Below are 17,841 nucleotides of genomic sequence, written 5' to 3'. Positions count from 1 at the left end.
CTGGGTTGACGTGCATTATGACTGGTAAGTAGTAAAAGGATTGCCTGGAATCCTCGGAATGAGCCCTCCTTAATTGATTGATGGTCTCCATGCTGAGCTCTGTGGAGGGAGACCGACGGAGTTTCCCTGGTTGGAAGCAGAGGCGGAGATGGCTCTTGTTTCAGCTGCTTGCCCTGGGGGTCTTACTGAAGTTGCTTGGCTTCTTGCTGGGCAAGCTCTCACCATGTGCCCCTGGGCTCCGCAGTAAAAACAGAGGGCTCTCTCTCTCCTTCTCTGCCTCTCAGCCTCAGAAATAAGCCTCCTGCTCACCCTGATCTGCATCGGCTCCTCTGGTCCTGAGTGAGTAGATGCTACGGAGAGAGCTGTAAATCCTGGAAGCGCTCTGAGGGCCCTGTTTCTCCCCGGCTGCATCTGTCGGAGCTCTTCTAGCCTGGCATCTATGACCACAGACAACTGATATAAGGCTTCTAGGTTAGCTGGTGTTCCCTGGCGCACTAATTCATTCTTAATTTCTTCATCCAGCCCCTGTTTGAATTGGTCTTCTAATGCACTCTCATTCCAGTCCAGATCTCCTGCTAACAACTTGAAATCAGCAATGTAGATTCCCACCCTCTTGTTACCTTGCTTGAGCTTCCGAATTTCCCAGCTGGTAGTGACCTCTCTGATCGGGTCGTCAAAGTGTGCTCGGAACCCTGCCAAAAAGTTCTGGTAGTCGTTGAGAATCGGGTCGTTGTTCTCCACCATGGGAATAGCCCATTTGGCTGCTGGTCCCTTTAGCAGACTTAGGATGAAGGTGACTCTGGTTAAGTCTGTGGGAAACTCTGCCGGTCTGCTGTCGAAAAACATTGTGCACTGTGTGAGAAAGGTTCTCAACTGTCCTGCTTCTCCTCCAAACTTCTCTGGTAGACTGCCCTGGGATCTCAAGACTACTGGTGGAGCTGCTGTTGCTGCTGCTGGCGCCGGTTGTGGGTTAATCGGAGCTGGTTGTTGTAACTGCTGTAGCATGGCAGCTTGTAATGTGTTGACCTGTAGATCTACCTGTTGTTGGTGTTGTTGCAGGGCTGCTACCAATTGTTGGATGGCGAGCCGAATTTCTTGGTTTTCTGAAGACATTTCCAAATGTCTCCCCTTTAAATTCTTTGTTCCTCCCTCTTTCGATGGGAGTAGGGGTTTGTTAGGATTGATGTCCTAACAGCCAGGAACCACATTGAGACAAGGAATAGGTCTCTAGTGTTTTATTACTGCTACATAACAGAAAATCCTAACAAACTGAAGAAGCGTGGGAAAAACCCAGACATATAAACCCCAAAGGCTAAGGCGGGCCCGATCTGTGTCTCTTTGAATGGATACCTAATTCCTCAGTACTACGCATGCGCTTTACAGCCTGGATGGGAGCCCCCTGCTCGCCATCCTTACTCATGACAAATCTCTTCTCTCAGCAAACAGCCTTTAAATATGTTTGTTTTCTGTAAATAACAATTATTTTTATAGAAATGCCTGGTGTGTGACTTTTCTGATCTCTCCTGGGCCAAATGCTTTCTAGCACTCTGCCAAAAATGTGTTCCACAATGTTAGGGCAGCAACAGAGAAGGACTGCCTTCTGGTAGATATATTTTTACCTCTTGGAATGACAGGACTTTAAGCAAGTTCTCTTTGCAAGGCAGTCCCTAATGAAACCCAGTGCTGCACCATATAGGACTTTATATGCAAAAATCAACACTCTTAATTGGGTTAATAACAATGACAATCTGCTGCTTGACCAGAAAATGATCTACATGTGACAAAGGACAGATGTCAGTTTTATAATTCAGATCGTAACTCATCTGCTCCAAAATAAAGATCAGATCTAGTTTGTGCCCATCTATGTACGTGGACGCTGAGATTTCCTGGGACAAAATCATGGTCATTATGGAGGCCATAAATACCCAAGCCATTCAAGACCCTCAAAGATTGAAGTCCTGCGGCACCAAAAGCCTGGGAGATTCCAACACCAACCCCAGAATATAGTCCAGAAATCGCAGGAGGGCTGTTCCTAAGCAGCAAGACAACTGAACAGCTATAGAAACCCTATCTTGTCCTGACAGCCCATCTTCATGTATACCTATTCTTAGTCATTCATCTCTGGAACAATGCTACTGGTCACTGCCAAGGTGCTGATCCTATTTCCCCTTCCTATCCTTGGTACTGCAGCTGCTGCTATAGAACCTGAGCCCCCAAGAAAACCTATCTGCCATTCAACAGGGCAACATCACCATCATTGCACAACCAAGTCTCAGTAATACATGTCAGGTCTAGATCTTCCTCCACCACTACACTGTGGATAGATGTGATCGGGTTTCATACAGACTTGGCCTTTACCAAGGGAGCCTAAGGTATCCAATGATTCAATCACCCTGGTGGAACTACTAAGTTAGAAGGGCCCTGTACCACTCTGTGGGACCCTCTTCTGTAATGGCCACTCAGTGTTCCTCACCATATTCTCCTGTGCCTGTCACTGTCTCACTGCCTTTACTCCCAACACAAGTACTCACACCTTTGCTTTTCAGCAATCCATTCATTTCTGACACAACTCTATGTATTCTCAGCTCGAGGCTGCAAAGTGCAAGGCCACTTTGTATAGGAGAAATCAAGCACATCACCCACTCAAGTGAAAGCCCATTTACTCCAACCATCCCACTCCAACTAATAGGTATATAATAACAATACATACTCATATTCAACTAATCCCCACTCCTCCTAAACCTATAGTCTGAAAACCACTCAGCAGCCCCAGGGATCTTTGCACACGTAATTCTCTTCCTCCTCCAGTTTTGACACTACTGAGAAGCTTCAGGGTATATTACATAAACACAGTAAAACATTTATATTACTCTTCTCCACTATCCCACCCTTGGCATCCTTCACTCTCTTGACCTTATTCTAACTACAGTCCAAGGAAAGAAATAACTTGCCCCTCTATCTCACTGTCCTTGCCCCTCCCTATACACTTTTCTTCCAAGCCTGGCTTTGACCCAGGATGCAAGCACTGTCCTCTATTCTATGGCAGATCATCTTCATTCTAATTCAATACTGAATCAAACCCACAACAGTAGATGCTATCTCACACCTGCTGCTTGCCTCCAATTTGACTCTGAAGAGCTATCTACATTCACCTCTCTTTTCACCATACTCTCTTCCTCCTCCTCGTTCTAGCTTTCTGGCATCTCTAAATCAGCAGATCAGCCAATGTCCAACAGCAGCCTAACTCTCCATAGTTCATCTCTTCATAGCTGCAGCAATCCTGAAGCCCATAAAATTTGTTCCTGACCAGCTGCCCCTGGCATGAACCACCCAGCATTTCTTCAGCCATCTGCTCTGACAATATTAGCAATCTTCCTTGGCCTCGAAAACTACTTTTGTACTGCTTTTCCATGCTGACATCTTCCCAGAGATAAGGATGGGGCCCTCTCTCCTAGGGTTCCGAAAAGCTCTGAAAACCTGGCTTTGGTCCCAGGCCTAAGGTTGATGTTAATTATTTAATGGCCCTGTTTTGTTTTGTTGATTTTGTTGTTTATTAGAGCATTTTAGTCTGGGCTGTCTAATGTTTTTAGCTGTTTTATGTTTTTTCTAGTCTCATATGTTGCCCAGAGTCCACTGATGTTGGGTGACCAATAAATCTAAATAAATAAATAATTTCTTTTCCTCCTCCCTTCTCAACATCAGGCATCCAATTCCATCCATCCTTCCTATCACTGATGTCCAACAATGCCTCACTTTTTCACTTCCACACCCTCATTTTTATGATCTTATAAATTCCAACTACCTTAGTATTCTCCATAGAGGTTGAAAACTTACTGCTGTAGTTGTACCTATAAAACTCTCTTAAACATTTCTACAAAAACACCACATTTGCACTATGCATTACAGGAAACCTCCAATCATGGGGTTTTGTTTTGGTTTTTAGTTCACTATATAGCAGTAAAGAAAGTAAGAAAGTTGCCACACATAAAGAAAATAACTAATTTCACATCTCTGGATAGCTTAATATTTTCCATGGAGCTTTTGATTTACTCTTTAATTCTAACTGTTCAGACAGTTTGCCAAGCAGGACCAATTATTTGGATTTTTAAACTGGTTATATGCCAACACACTGTTTTACAACATGAGAGTATAACTTGCTCTGGTTATACGAACTTGTTGCAAAAAAGGTATGAAAGCTTTACTTATGTAGCATAGTAAGAATGATTCAAGGAGTTGGATACAGAATTGAATGTGGTCACAACAAAACTAAAAGATTAGATATGGCCTTGGCATGATAGGACAGAAGCTATACAGTCTCACATTGGGAAGGTTTGTATCATCTTATAATCTATAAGCATTTTATATATTTATAAGAATATTAAATTGACATTAGAAATGAAAGTGTATTTTAGGTTACAAATTTTTGCTTCTCATTAGTCATTGCTGGAATCCTCAAATGCTAATTTCTGTTCTTCCCTGTTCCTGTCCTATCTCCCATCCATCTTACAGCACCCCGTTTCTCAACCAGCTTGGTGTGAATGGTTTGGGCACAATCCCCATGAATTCTTTGGTGTACATAAAGAGGCACATTTCTGCTTCCCCTTGGCTTGCCTCCAGCCTGGGGGGAAAAAAATCTTTTTTTTTTTCTTCCTGTCATTAGATTGTCCCCTCTTTCCTCACCTTCAAATTTAATGGACATTTTGCTTTAACAAACATCCTGTCCACCAAATAAGCTGTTAAATCAAGGTTTGTCTGTAATGCTATTACATATTCCTTTTCTTCAAAGTTTTTTCCCATTTGACCATTGCCAGTATTTCCATGCATATAATCACATACTTTACCATGGGTTTTAGTACTGTAAGGCTAACACATAATCAGTTCATACTGTAATCCCATGACAGTTTGCCAGACAGATGGCCAGTTTAGTCTAGTGGTTAAGGTTCTGGGCTAAAAACCAGGAGTCTGTGAGTTCTAGTCCTGCGTTAGGCATGAAAGCCGACTGGGTGACCTTGGGCCAGTCACTTTCTCTCAGCCCAACTAGGTGCAATGTAGACTAGCCTCCTCATGGTGCACCCCGGGCAACGTGACTTGTCACGGCTAAATAGTCCACACATCTGGCTGCTGGACCTCACAAGGATTTCCCAGCAAGAAAAAAAAAAAGCAGCATGAACACCGAACTGCTATGCCATACGATTAAAAAAAAACACCTTGCCAGATTACATGCAATCATTTCTTCCCTATTTGATGTACACAGTTGAATTTATGTCTCAGATATGATTATACAAGCTCAAGGATTCAAGAGCCACCTTGCAGCTGGCAATATCGAAAGGATGAAAACATCTAGAAATACGGACTTCAACTTTCAGGAATTCTTCAACAAGCATAGCCAACAGCTAAGCTGGCTGGTCTAGATGAATTCTTACATTAATTATTGAAGTATGGTCATCAAAGTATTTCATTTTACATATAGTGCCTTGCATTCATTCAGATACTATTTGGCACTGACTCTTAATATATTTTATTCTGTTAACATATATGTCCAACTCATCTCTAAGTGGACATAATTTTGAATTTTTTTATCCTCTGAACTACTTATATTGTCCTGCATTTTTTTTAATTATACAAAAGATTTCACACTATTTATACAAAATGAAGAATCAATCCCTATGTGATAGAATGTTGGTTGACTCAGAGGAGGAAGAGGAGAATGCCAAGCTGTTGGAGGAAAGATATGTGAGTCCTGGGAAAATAGAAAACACGAGAAACCTAACTCTGCCATGACTGGGATAAGTATAAATTGAAGTAGAGAGGGTTTCTGTCAGGTTTTCAAGATTCTGTTCCTAACCACTTTAAAGTACATTCCAAAACTTTTAGTGACTCCCATTTCCTGACTTTTCCCATCACAAAGGCCTGACACTCTGCTCTTTATAATCTGATGTTGGCATATTTTACTAAGTTTTTTCAATACATTGTGTGTATAATAATTTGAAAAATACAAAAAATATATTCACATGCAAAACTCTATGATTGTTATTATTTCTCTATTACACCAATCAAATCAGTTGATTGTTTCTTTATAAATAAAGCTATCCTGATTTCTAGCCGTAATTCAGTTTCCATCTGGAAATATATTCATTGTTTGGAGTATTTTGCTCTAATATTTTTCTAAACATAGACAAGTTTATAAGTCTTCCTTTTTGCATTTGCATTTCACTATTTCATGACTCAGAAATACAGTATTTAATGAATGGTTGACATTCAATGTTGTCAGATAGTATTAGGTTTAATGTTTTTACACTGTCCAAATATTCTCATACACTACTTTCTCTTGATCTGGAACTGTTTCCTTCTTTATCAGCAGTAGGCAACCTACATCAATTCAGCAGCATGGTTTCCCTGTCAATTTGAAGCAGCATATTTACATATACAGTTCTACACTTCAGGAAACACAGAATTATCAACAATGATAATTTCAGATCAAGCCTAAATTCTTTTACTGTTTTCCAAACTGTCATGTACAAACTAATTTTAAAAAACAGCAAAAGAAATAGTTCCAGGAAGCAAAGTCCATGTTTTGGTTTTACAAGTCTATTTTAAAAAAAAAAAGTACAAAGAGAAAAGTACGAACTCTTTCCTTTTCTCATATAAAAAGCACTTAGTCAAACAAATGTCACCAAATTAAGTCAGGAATAAAAATGTAAAATAACTATACTTTCATACAAGAAGTTAGGAAAAAGTGTTTGGATAACCTGTGTATATGCAACTTTCATATTACGCTTCATAAGCCTGTTAACAACCCCCTCCATCCCAAAAACACAGCTGGTTTTGCTAATCCTTGCATTTTTTTTAAACTATACCAATAATGGAATACTAATGGTAAAAACAAACTGTATTTGGGAAAAAAGTTTTATATAGGTGCTGTTTTATCGGATTGTTGTATGCCACCCAGAGTCACTTTTGGTGAGATGGGCGGCCATACAAATTTGATTGATTGATTGATTGATTAAATAAATAAATAAATCTCTGCTCATCTAATCCAATGAGAATAACAAGCCCCAACAATCCTTCTAACCCTGTATCAGGGAGAAATTAGCAGGCTATGGTTTTACCAGTTGTAAGAAATAATTGCAAAAGCTGGATCATAAGAGGGGCTAAAAAACTGATGCCTTTGAATGCTGGAGAAAATTGTTCAGAATATCTTGGACCACCAGAATAAATTATTCAATATTAGTTCAAGTAAACAATCGGGAACACTAGTAAAAAAGTTAAAGCCTTAATATTTTAGACACGCAATGCAAAAGCAAGAATCACTAGAGAAGACCAGATTTTTGGAAAAATTGAAGGCGACTGAAAAAGAGACTAACAGAAGACAAGGTATCTACATATTATCACCAATGTCATAACCATGAGCTTACAAGAAGCCATAGTAGTAGTTACTGACAGACAATCCAGGAAAACTAATGTCTATCAGATCATAAGTCTGAAGTGAATGAATGACAAATACAGGGAGTCCTTGTTTAGCAAGCACAATTGGGACTGGCAATTTGGTCATTAAGCAAAGCAGTTGCTAAGTGAAACCACGACTGTGCTTACGACCTTACTTCAGCTTTGCTTTACAGACTTGTGAAGGTTGTAAATGTGGGCATTGGTCACAAAGTTACTTTTTCAACACCATCGTAATTGCAAACGGTTGCTGTCTGAGGCAGTCGCTAAACAAGGACTACTTGTACTATACTTGCATTTTATTTCTCAGGAGTACCATAAGCCATCAAACACAATGTAGAGCGCAACCTCAGTCTTTTCTCGAGTTTGTCGTTCATCTCAGTAGTTGTCTATACTTTAATAGTTCTTAATTCACTTCCTGAATAAAAACTGAAAAGCAGGATAAGAGTTTGGATAGATGTTGTGCTTTCAACAAATCACCAATGGGATTTTTTTCATTGTAATACTTTCCAGGAGAAAACTAACTGTATTGATCTTTTGCAAGAAATACACAAAAATCTGATGGCCCTTTGAGTCAAACTTTAATACATAATAAACCAATTAGTTTTCAGGTGCTATAAGACTCTTTGTCTTATATGTGAGAATGACTGTTTTCACCCTAGGTCAAACATGAGCAGTGGCATCCATGGGGCAAGGGACGGGGGGGTGACAGAACCAGCAAAATGTCAATCATAGTAGTGCCATCAAAGCCCAACCATTTTGTATGTGCACTGACATCATATACATGTCCAAACAGGTTGGGCTTTGATCATACTGCTGCAACCACCACCATGCCTGTTTTGACACCCCCCATGCAGATATCACTGAATATGAGATTAGCAGAGTGAATCAGAATTTATGGGGCCATGCTAAAGGCTGGATACAACAAGATAATCATGCTTTCTTCACAACTGCTCCAATTACTTTGAATCAGTGATAAGTTATATAAGTGATAATTATATCAAAAACAGATGAAAGATTAAACTATCCCTTCTCTTCTATTTTGTCTTGTATATTTTTATTTATTTATCAAACTTTATCACTACCCATCTCCCTCCCAAGGAGGGACTCTGGGTGGTTTACAATAAAAACAATATATAATTATTTCAGGTGCTTTTTCACAAACCTGCAACCAATACCAAAGGCAAAATACTTTGAAGTGGAAATGTATAGAAGTCCTTATCACTCACATCTCCCTTTTTGGGGGTTGCATTTAAACAATGAAGTATGTCTGGTTGGATACTGGAAACTTATTTTATAGTCTCCGTCCAAAGAAACAGAAAGCAGGTTAAGAACTTTAAAGATATACAAATGTGAACCTAAAGGGTAACTGTTTTTTGAAGTACTTCAACACAGATTAGTACAAATAATTCTATTAAACTTAATTTTGAATGTACTGTTCATATAGCATTATGTAGCTATTTTATATAACTTAATGAGTAAAATAGGGGTTGTCACCTTAAATTGTTTACACTTTAAAACTGCAGTAAAAGGGTAAAAAATGTGGAACAGAAAGGAAAAAATCCAAACCAATGCATTTACACTGTAGACCTAGCTCACTCATCACATTATGCCATACTTAACTTAATAAGCATCAACTGGTTACACTCATTCTAATGTGAGAATACTACTAGTTACTGCTTTAGTTAAGCCATAAACCATAGTTTGTAAACCGCAATAGATGGATACACAAAACATGCTAAATCAAAGCCAAGCAAGCTATATGGTGTCTTAATACAAAGTCCACAGCCTTTGTGAAGGCATGTATAGGCTTCATTTTGATTACAAAAAAATTGCACACCAAAAATATTTCTCTATAATTTTCTTTATAGAAATATGGTAATGATGACCCAGATTTTGTTTGGATACTACATTCCAAAAACTTAAAAAATTAGGCTAAGAATACTTTAGGCAAATCAATGAATGAAACAAAACAGCACAGAATCTTACGATATGATTAAAACTACTCTGTTTCTGCCTCCATCATTCTAAGGAAAAAATATACATAATTAATCTGGAATCCCATTTATATCTGATGTAACATCTTCTTGAAGTGTTAAAGCAGCCATGTTCTACTTGGTTGCTTCTTCCTCAACAGTATGCTCCTATGTGTTTACATATAAACAACACTTCCACTATGATTACCAGTGAAGCAGCTATGTATGTATACCAAATTTCCTGGAGGATGAAGATGCTTTAATGCTTAAACAGGTGCATTCTTTGGGCCAGCATGCTTTGTGAAGCTCCTTTATTGAATGCTTTGCACAGCATTATCTAGTTATCATACACAGAATTATTCAGCAAGCATTTATTGGAATTTTATTTAGGCATTGACAAGACTATCCCTGGCCTGATTTCCCCTGAGTGAGTCAAACTTAAAATCTCCCAATAAAATCCAAGATACTTGAGAACTCCTGGTTTACAAGGCAGAACACCACCAAAAATAAGCTAAATGTATTGATCACCGAGAATGGCAAAAATGCTACCTGAGTATAGTCCTTATCAACAATGGTTGTGTCGATCTACATGATTTTATGGTGCGAGTTACAAATTATTTAAGACAGAATGGTGCAATGGATGAAGTATCCTCACAAAGCATTTTGCGTATTTGAAACTTGAAGGTCCAAGCCAGAATAAAGCACACTTTTTCATAAATGCTTACCAATCATAAATGTGAATCTTTAAGGTATCACAAGAACCTCTGTAACCGTTTTGTGATACAATGTAATATCCAGACTGAAGTCACCGTGAATACTACAAAAAGTTTCTTGATCATCATCTTTTCTTCTATTATTCATAGTGTTATATTTCTAAAAGAGATTTTTTCTCCCCTAAGAGGGATAGAATAACTCAAATACATTAATTAATCTATCCATTTTGGTGTCTTGATCTACAACAAAGGTTGCTTACAATTTCTAAACCACAGAAATCCAAAGTAAGGCTTTCACATGCTTCCAAAAGATGCTACTAAGCTGTAATTTTTAATGTGATTTAAAGGCAAAACTATAAAATGAATGGTAAACTATAATATGATTGGATAATAATCATATTAATTATATTTAAATGTAAAAGAAATAATATTTTTTGTATTTTCAGTACTATTACCTTTTGCAGTGCTAAGACCATGAAACTCTCAGTCCTGAGAAAGTTTTACACCCTGATCTACATAAACAAAACTGACAATTACAGACTGACTCCATGTATTAAATATGAAGTAATTACAAAGTGAATAAAAGGCAAAGCTACAGAAATATGATTCCAAGAATGTTGAAAATATATCACTATATATGAGAGCAGATACTCAAAGAATATATATTATATATCTTTCAATGGCATGTAATTAAAGGCAATGTGACATTTCCATTTTTGTTCACAGTACATTTCTGAAATAAATGCCCACTGGTATTCACCCCAGAGTATTCAACATGGATGGAGAAGACATATCCTTCAACGCCTTGCCTGGTCTCTCACTGCAGAGAAGATATGTTCTTAAGAACTTATCACTGTTATTGAGGGTGGGAAGGAGATGGAAGAAAGCTCCCAGGCCACCAAGGCATTGCACAAAACATGCAACGTAAGCTCCTTCTGCAAGAACAGGAATAATAGATAGGAGACATGGACCAAGGTGTGTCTAACAGACTTCTAGCAGAGCAGCAGAAGGCTAATCTCATCAGAATAACATATTAAGAACCTCTTCTAATAATCGGCAATAAGATCATAACTTCATAAATATAACCTAATTATATGTTCACACTTGTAAGTGACCAATATAAATAATCTGCTATCAAGTCCTATGCACATGAACTCAGCATAAGATAGAGTTGTCACTTTGCATATGTAATTAAATAATTGATACTGACATTATAAACAAATTGTGCAATTTACAGTTACAGCATTGTTCTATACAAAGCCAGAAAATTTAAAACTATTTCAAAAATTGCCATGCTACTGTACAATAAATTCCATGTCTGTCCAGCTCAATTAATACATTAAACTTGAATCAATAGATTTTAAAATTAAGATGTCAAAACTTAATATGCATTCTACCAATGGGATGTTAATGATGAAGCCAGTTAAAATGCATATTGCATTGAACCATAATGGAGATTTAGTTTTAGCTTAACATAATGTGCAAGCCTATCTACAATTGTTTGTAGATATTTGTTTCTTTTGTGGGATGATCTGTGTATCAGCTAAGCAAAACATGCCATACTATTGTTCAGTGCAATGTATGTACCAGAAAAGAAGTTAATTAATTTTACTGTGGGTCTGAAAAATTCTGTTACCAGAAATACAAAATCTCACCCACATTTATTTATTTTTATCCCGCCTTTATTATTTTTATAAATAACTCAAGGCAGTGAACCTACCTAATACTCCTTCCTCCTATTTTCCCCACAACAACAACCCTGGGAGGCAAGTTCGGCTGAAAGAGAGTGACTGGCCCAAGGTCACCCAGCCGGCTTTCATGCCTAAGGCAGGACTAGAACTCTCAGTCTCCTGGTTTCTAGCCCAGCACCTTAACCACTAGGCCAAACTGGCTCTCAATACATTCAATACATTAATGACATTATCTGATAAATGTATCAATACTACACTACACATAATTAATATACCAACTGTGTAGCTCACTCCATATTTTTACAGTCCAACATTACTCCTCTTGATTTTCTAATATTGCTCTTTTGTTTGAACATACAGGATACTGATAGATAATCTTTGCTTTGCACACAGAATCAGTAAGTTTTATGGGAATTTCTATGTACTCTCCCTATGTCTACTGTAAAAATTCTAAGCCAGCTACTTTCAAACAAAATATAAAGGAAAAACTTTTAACGATCACTAATATGAAACAATTTCATGGGAGAAACAGTAATGCTCTGTTTTGTATGAAAACACTTTGTGAACATTCTTCACCCACCAACATTTTACAGGCTCATCTGTAAGAAAGAAAGCAGAATATTTATCCTGACTGCAAACTTTGTTTCTCTTGTTCAGTTTAACTCTTCTATACACTTAAGTATTTGCTGTATAGATCTCGTTTACCAAACTTATCAGACTACCAGAACATGCAATGAACATTTTCCTCACAATAGAATATTAAAATACTAAAGGTGTTTTTAGCATAGTTAGATATGTTTACTGCAGCAAAAATAACAAAACTTCCTTAAAAAGTAACACTTTATCCCTGAAAAAAATCCCAGTTTATGCAGTCAACACTTCAAGTCAGTCATTTCAAAATTAACTAAATTAACAGAAAAATACTACAGAATTTCATTGATTCCTAAGAAGCTGCTATTAGAAATACAGTTATAGAAATGCAAGAAGCTTTAAAGAGTATTTTGAGAGCAAATCTAGTGAAATAAGCAGAATGTAAATGTAGTAGTTTTTAAAAACCTGACTTGTTAAAATTGTGAATTACGTTAAGTCAGGAGAAAACTATATTGAATTTTACTAGGTTTCTGTGTAAGCTGGAATGGATACTAAGATTTTATTTTTAATCTAACTACTGCTTCAAAACATATTTTCAATAATGGAATTGTAGGCTGTTTGTACTGTTGTCAGTGACAGTTGCAAAATTATTTGTGTAAATGGGCATGATTTCTCTCTTTACAAAGGCCAACAATTATTTGCCACTACCTTCCTGAATCAATAATGAAACTTTTGCTTAGGTCAAAAAGAAAAGGTATTGCCTTTCAAATTTATACATACATGTACACAAACAGATTCAGTGAAAACAGATTCAAATATTGAAAATTCCCAAGCCTTCAGATTACAAAAAGCCTTAATGAAAGAATGTGTTTGTGTTTGTGTTTTCAACCTTCAGTTGAAGCAACTGTCAACTGAAATCATCACAAAGTCTGAAGCAATGTATGGAAGAAATCATTAAAAAAATCCTCCCAAATCACAACTATGCCCTACTTCAGAGCTAGGTTATTTTGCCTTCTGATTTCAAACTCTTTACTGTGTGCTGTTTCGTTTATCGATACTAGCGTCCAATAACAACTTTGCAAACATCCCAGGTGGGTCCGTTGACTGTCTGAGGTGCGACAGGTATGAGGCCGAATCCTGTGCGTTAATTTATTCTTCTCTGTAAAAAGGCTCGTACATTAATCAGCGTGATTAAAAAAACCAAAACAGCTAAGAGCAGATCGGCCCCCTTACAAAGGCCTAGGAGAAGCGTCCTTCCCTGGGGCAAATGACGGGCCCTCCAGCCTCCCTCTTCGTTTCCTGGTACGGAACTTGGGCTCTCATTGCTCGCCCAACCGCAGCACCCTGGCTTGCTGGATTCCCAAGCTGCAGGGCCGACTTCCTCCCCTCATCCCGGCCTCTAGAGTCGGTGACAGGCCGGGTCGAGGAAGCGAGAGAAAGAGTGCAGAGAGGCTCCCAGGCAAATTAGCCAGGCGAGGCCGGCGTCTCGTCCCTTCGCCAGGCCGAGCCAAGCCAGGCCCTGCGCAGCGACGCAGACTCAGTTCACTCACCGGGAATGCTCGGATCCGCATCTTGGTGTCCCTCCGGCTGCCCGTCCCCTTGCTCAGGTTCGACATTTTGGGGCTCGGAGAGAGCGGAGCCCCTGCCTGAGGACCAGGAGGAAGTGGAGAGGGAAAGGGATCGGGGAGAAGCTCCCTCCGGCAACAACAGAGGCGCCGGCGACCTTTACTCCGACAGTAGGCAGTAAATAGCCGAGCCGTGGCAGGCCCAGGCGGCCGTCTATTCTCACTCAGCAGCGGCGGTAGTAGCGGCGGCGGTGACTCCCTCAGCCTCCTGCGCCTCCTCCTCCTCCGCCGCGATGGCGGCCAAACATCGCTCAGTGCGCAGGGCCGAGCAGGCCCCCTCCCCTCTCCCCGAGACACAGACAGATCAGGCGGGGGCGGCGGCGCAAGAGAGAGGGGGGAGGGAGGAGGAAAGGGGAGGAGCGCAGCCGGCGGGGAGGAGGGATCAGGGGGAGTGGCGTGGAAACCCAGCGAGGAGGGAAAGATTCGGCAAGTCTCGCGAGAGCTCCAAACGGCTGCCGCGGTAAACGAAGAGTGGGGCGGGGAAGGAAGTATTGTCTTTCTCCACGACTGCCGCTGGGGGCGCGCGAGCGAACGGGACTGATGATTGGACGACGGCGGCGCGGTGGCGACAGGATTTCGTTGTCACGCGGTAGAAAGAGGAGGGCTGATTCGAACGTAGCGTTGCTGGACTGGTTTTTTTTTTGTCTCCCTTGCTTCATGTTTGTCTGACACGTTTATGAATACCTAGTTTCGGTCACACACTCATCTTTTGAGATCTATTTAGTTTCTTCGTGCGAGAGGCTAATGGTTTTGGATTGGCAAGAAACAAAAATGGCACAGTTTTTAATGAGTTAAAACTGTGGAGCTCCGTGGCTTTAACAAATCCAACAGGTCCAGTGAATCAAAAGCAAAGCATTAGCTGTTCTCACGCGCATATGTATTATATTGCAAAACCAGTTGTCTTGTTTAATATGTGTTATAATGAACCAATTCAGACTTCTGCTAATTAGTAAACTTACAGCCAATCAGAACCCAGATTGATTTTAGTCAGATGCATATATAAAAATGGTAAATAGTAGCTTTCATCAAAACCGTATGCGTTTTAATCACTAAAACTGAGTTACATATGCTAAGCCAAAATGTGCTTGTCAACTATCAGGCAGACTTTCTGCTTGAACACACATCTGAACTCAAGTCTCCAATTTAAGACCAGTGTTTTATCTATCATTGTGAAACCAAATTAGGATTTCAAGAATATGCACATATCTAAGTTCTCTGTCTACAGCTTAAGCCAATATCTGTTCATACCCTAAATATGCCCCAGAATGCTGTGTTCTCTGTCCTATAAGATAATAGACAAATCCTTAGTATTTTCAAAGCGAATACAAATTCAGAAAGAGGTATATTAAACAGCACGTACTATTATTTCTCAGAGTAGTATTATGTTTTTAAGGTCAGCTATAATGGAAGCTAATAAGCAGCTACAAATAAATATGTTTGGCAGGTGTGTAAGTATGCTGTGGTGTGACAGCTATATTTATTTATTTAATTTTATCCTGCCTTTATTATTTTTATAAATAACTCAAGGCGGCGAACATACCAAATACTCCTTCCTCCTCCTATTTGCCCCACAACAACAACCCTGTGAAGTGAGTTGGGATGAGAGAGAGTGACTGGCCCAAGGTGACCCAGCCAGCTTTCATGCCTAAAGTGGGACTAGAACTCACAAACTCCTGGTTTCTAGCCCAGCACCTTAACCACTAGACCAAACAATGTTTAGGTGAATTGAACACATTTCCTGGGTCAAAAGAACTATACAAAATCATAGCCAAAAATTAATTTTGTTTTTCGTTTACTTTTTTATGAACACAGATTAATACCATCATTTCTAACCAGTTTCCAAACTAGCAAATGGCATAATCATAAACTGTAATCCAATACCCATCTGTCTAAAGTGGGAAAAACTTTAGAGTAGAGATATATAAGATTGTTCTGCATATCTCACTTGGAATCTCAAGCTACTTTCAGGGTTTGTATTTTATCTTTTAAACTATTTACATACTTAAATGTTACTGGAATCAAAGCAATAAAACACAAAAATTACTTTCTTTGAAGAGAAGTACATTAAACACAAGTTGCTGATTCTGTTTTTAGCTTTAAGAAACACTGATATTCCAATGAGGTAAAAATAATAAATTATTTAACTATATCTAGGGAATAGTGTATGCTTGGGCAAACAAATAGGCTTGGATACTAGACTTAAATTGTTGGCTGGCTGGGTTCAGGCAACATAAAGAATTATAGTGTGTGTAACCATGATTTTTGTAACATGTTAAGGAGCCATGGTTTACAAACCACAGTGTGTGAGTTCATACAGATGCTAAGCCAGAGCCAAACCAACAACAATAAGGCTATCACTGTGAGTTACATTACATTACATTTTTAGTATAATAGATAGATACAACAAATAGGCTATCAAGATAGCCAGTGTGAGAGACAATAGTACAATGGGCTGTATACTTTCTTTACATTAAATAAACATTTTCAGAGTCCATTTAAGGGACATAAACAAGTGGGTATTTTGCTTCTTCAAAGATTCATGTAGCAAGTTTGAGGGATGTTTTTCTCTTGAAATTGTTTCAAATTGGCTAAAGAACATGCTGGAGAAATTAAAGTGCTGCTTATAGCAACTGCTTGACAGTAAAAAGCTAAATACAAGTCACACAAATAAGGCTATCATAACAATAAGGAAGGGCATTTTGTGAAAACAAAGTTTAGGAAGCATTGATAGGTGTGTCCATTCATTATGCAGGATTCTGATTAAAGGTTTAAAACTGAATGACACACCAGGAAATGAATTGTTTATGTCAGAATAGAACAACTGCATATGTTTCTTCTTACATTTTTTTACTTGTTATCAATATTCTTTTAATAGGAAGCAAAACATCTTTTACAAATCAGTAATGTTTGAATATGTTCAATTTAACAATTCCATTGTAAATATATTGGCATTTCTAGCCATAATCTGGATTAGACCACCAAGACTTTAGAAAGCAATTGTTTTCCTAGAGTTTATCAGATTTAATCAGAATTCTAAAAATTAATTGGTGGGTTAATTTTATAGGGCCATCAATGTAGGTATTATTTTTAAGAATGTAAAACAAGTAAACAAAGAAAATGATATCTTCACTGCCCTTTGAGACCTATATTTTTATTTCCTTGATAAAGTAGTGACAGCTATACCAAAAAAAATTACATGAATTAGTGTGTTTGAAATCTAAAGAATGGCATAATAGAAATGTGAGTCTGTCACTCTGTATGTCAGCTTTCTCATAAAATTGAATGCTATTCAAAATCCTTTCCTGGAGATGTCATCTCAAAAGTTAACAGAACTGGCTAGGCTTCAAATTCATGAGCTCATTCCTCCACCCATCTTCCTGCATGGAGAAATGAAGAACTGAATTAGAAAAACATTTGATTTGATTCTCTGGAATTTTCAATATACAGTATATCAGAAGAAATGCCCTATTTGCATTTACTTCTAGCTATGGTGAGTAAATAAAGGAGAGGAATACACAAGGATCAGATCAAATGCTGCTATCTGTAGGTGAATTCATAAGGCATCTACGTACCAACTTTGGGCTGTTTGTTGTTTGACAGATTCGTCACATAAACTTCGTAAATCAAGAATCACAGAACAAAAAGGGATGCTGAGATAATACAAAATCAGTTCTGTACCATTATACATGGCCCCAAAGTAAATACAGAATGCAAATACAAAAGTTAAACATTCTAGGAAATAGCAAATCCAGAAAGCTCCCAGTTAGCAGCTGAAAATCTGGGACAGGAAGTAGAAGCATAA

The 17,841-nt window shown here is 38.5% G+C and overlaps 1 protein-coding gene across 1 annotated transcript in view; it reads right to left on the bottom strand.

The window, feature by feature from the left end:
- CUL3 (cullin 3) overlaps positions 1-14,351 on the bottom strand; it is a 63,761-nt gene extending 49,410 nt beyond the window's left edge. The window contains exon 1 of the mRNA XM_063306685.1: positions 13,965-14,351. Within this exon, the coding sequence (XP_063162755.1) occupies positions 13,965-14,030 (66 nt within the window). The 5' untranslated portion in view covers positions 14,031-14,351. The remainder of the gene's footprint in view (positions 1-13,964) is intronic.
- Between the last annotated feature and the right edge of the window lie 3,490 nt (positions 14,352-17,841).

The sequence above is a fragment of the Candoia aspera genome, chromosome 6 (assembly GCF_035149785.1).
Source record: "Candoia aspera isolate rCanAsp1 chromosome 6, rCanAsp1.hap2, whole genome shotgun sequence".
Taxonomy (NCBI): domain Eukaryota; kingdom Metazoa; phylum Chordata; class Lepidosauria; order Squamata; family Boidae; genus Candoia; species Candoia aspera.
Note: the sequence above shows the minus strand (reverse complement) of the source record. Positions and strands in the feature narration are given on the sequence as shown.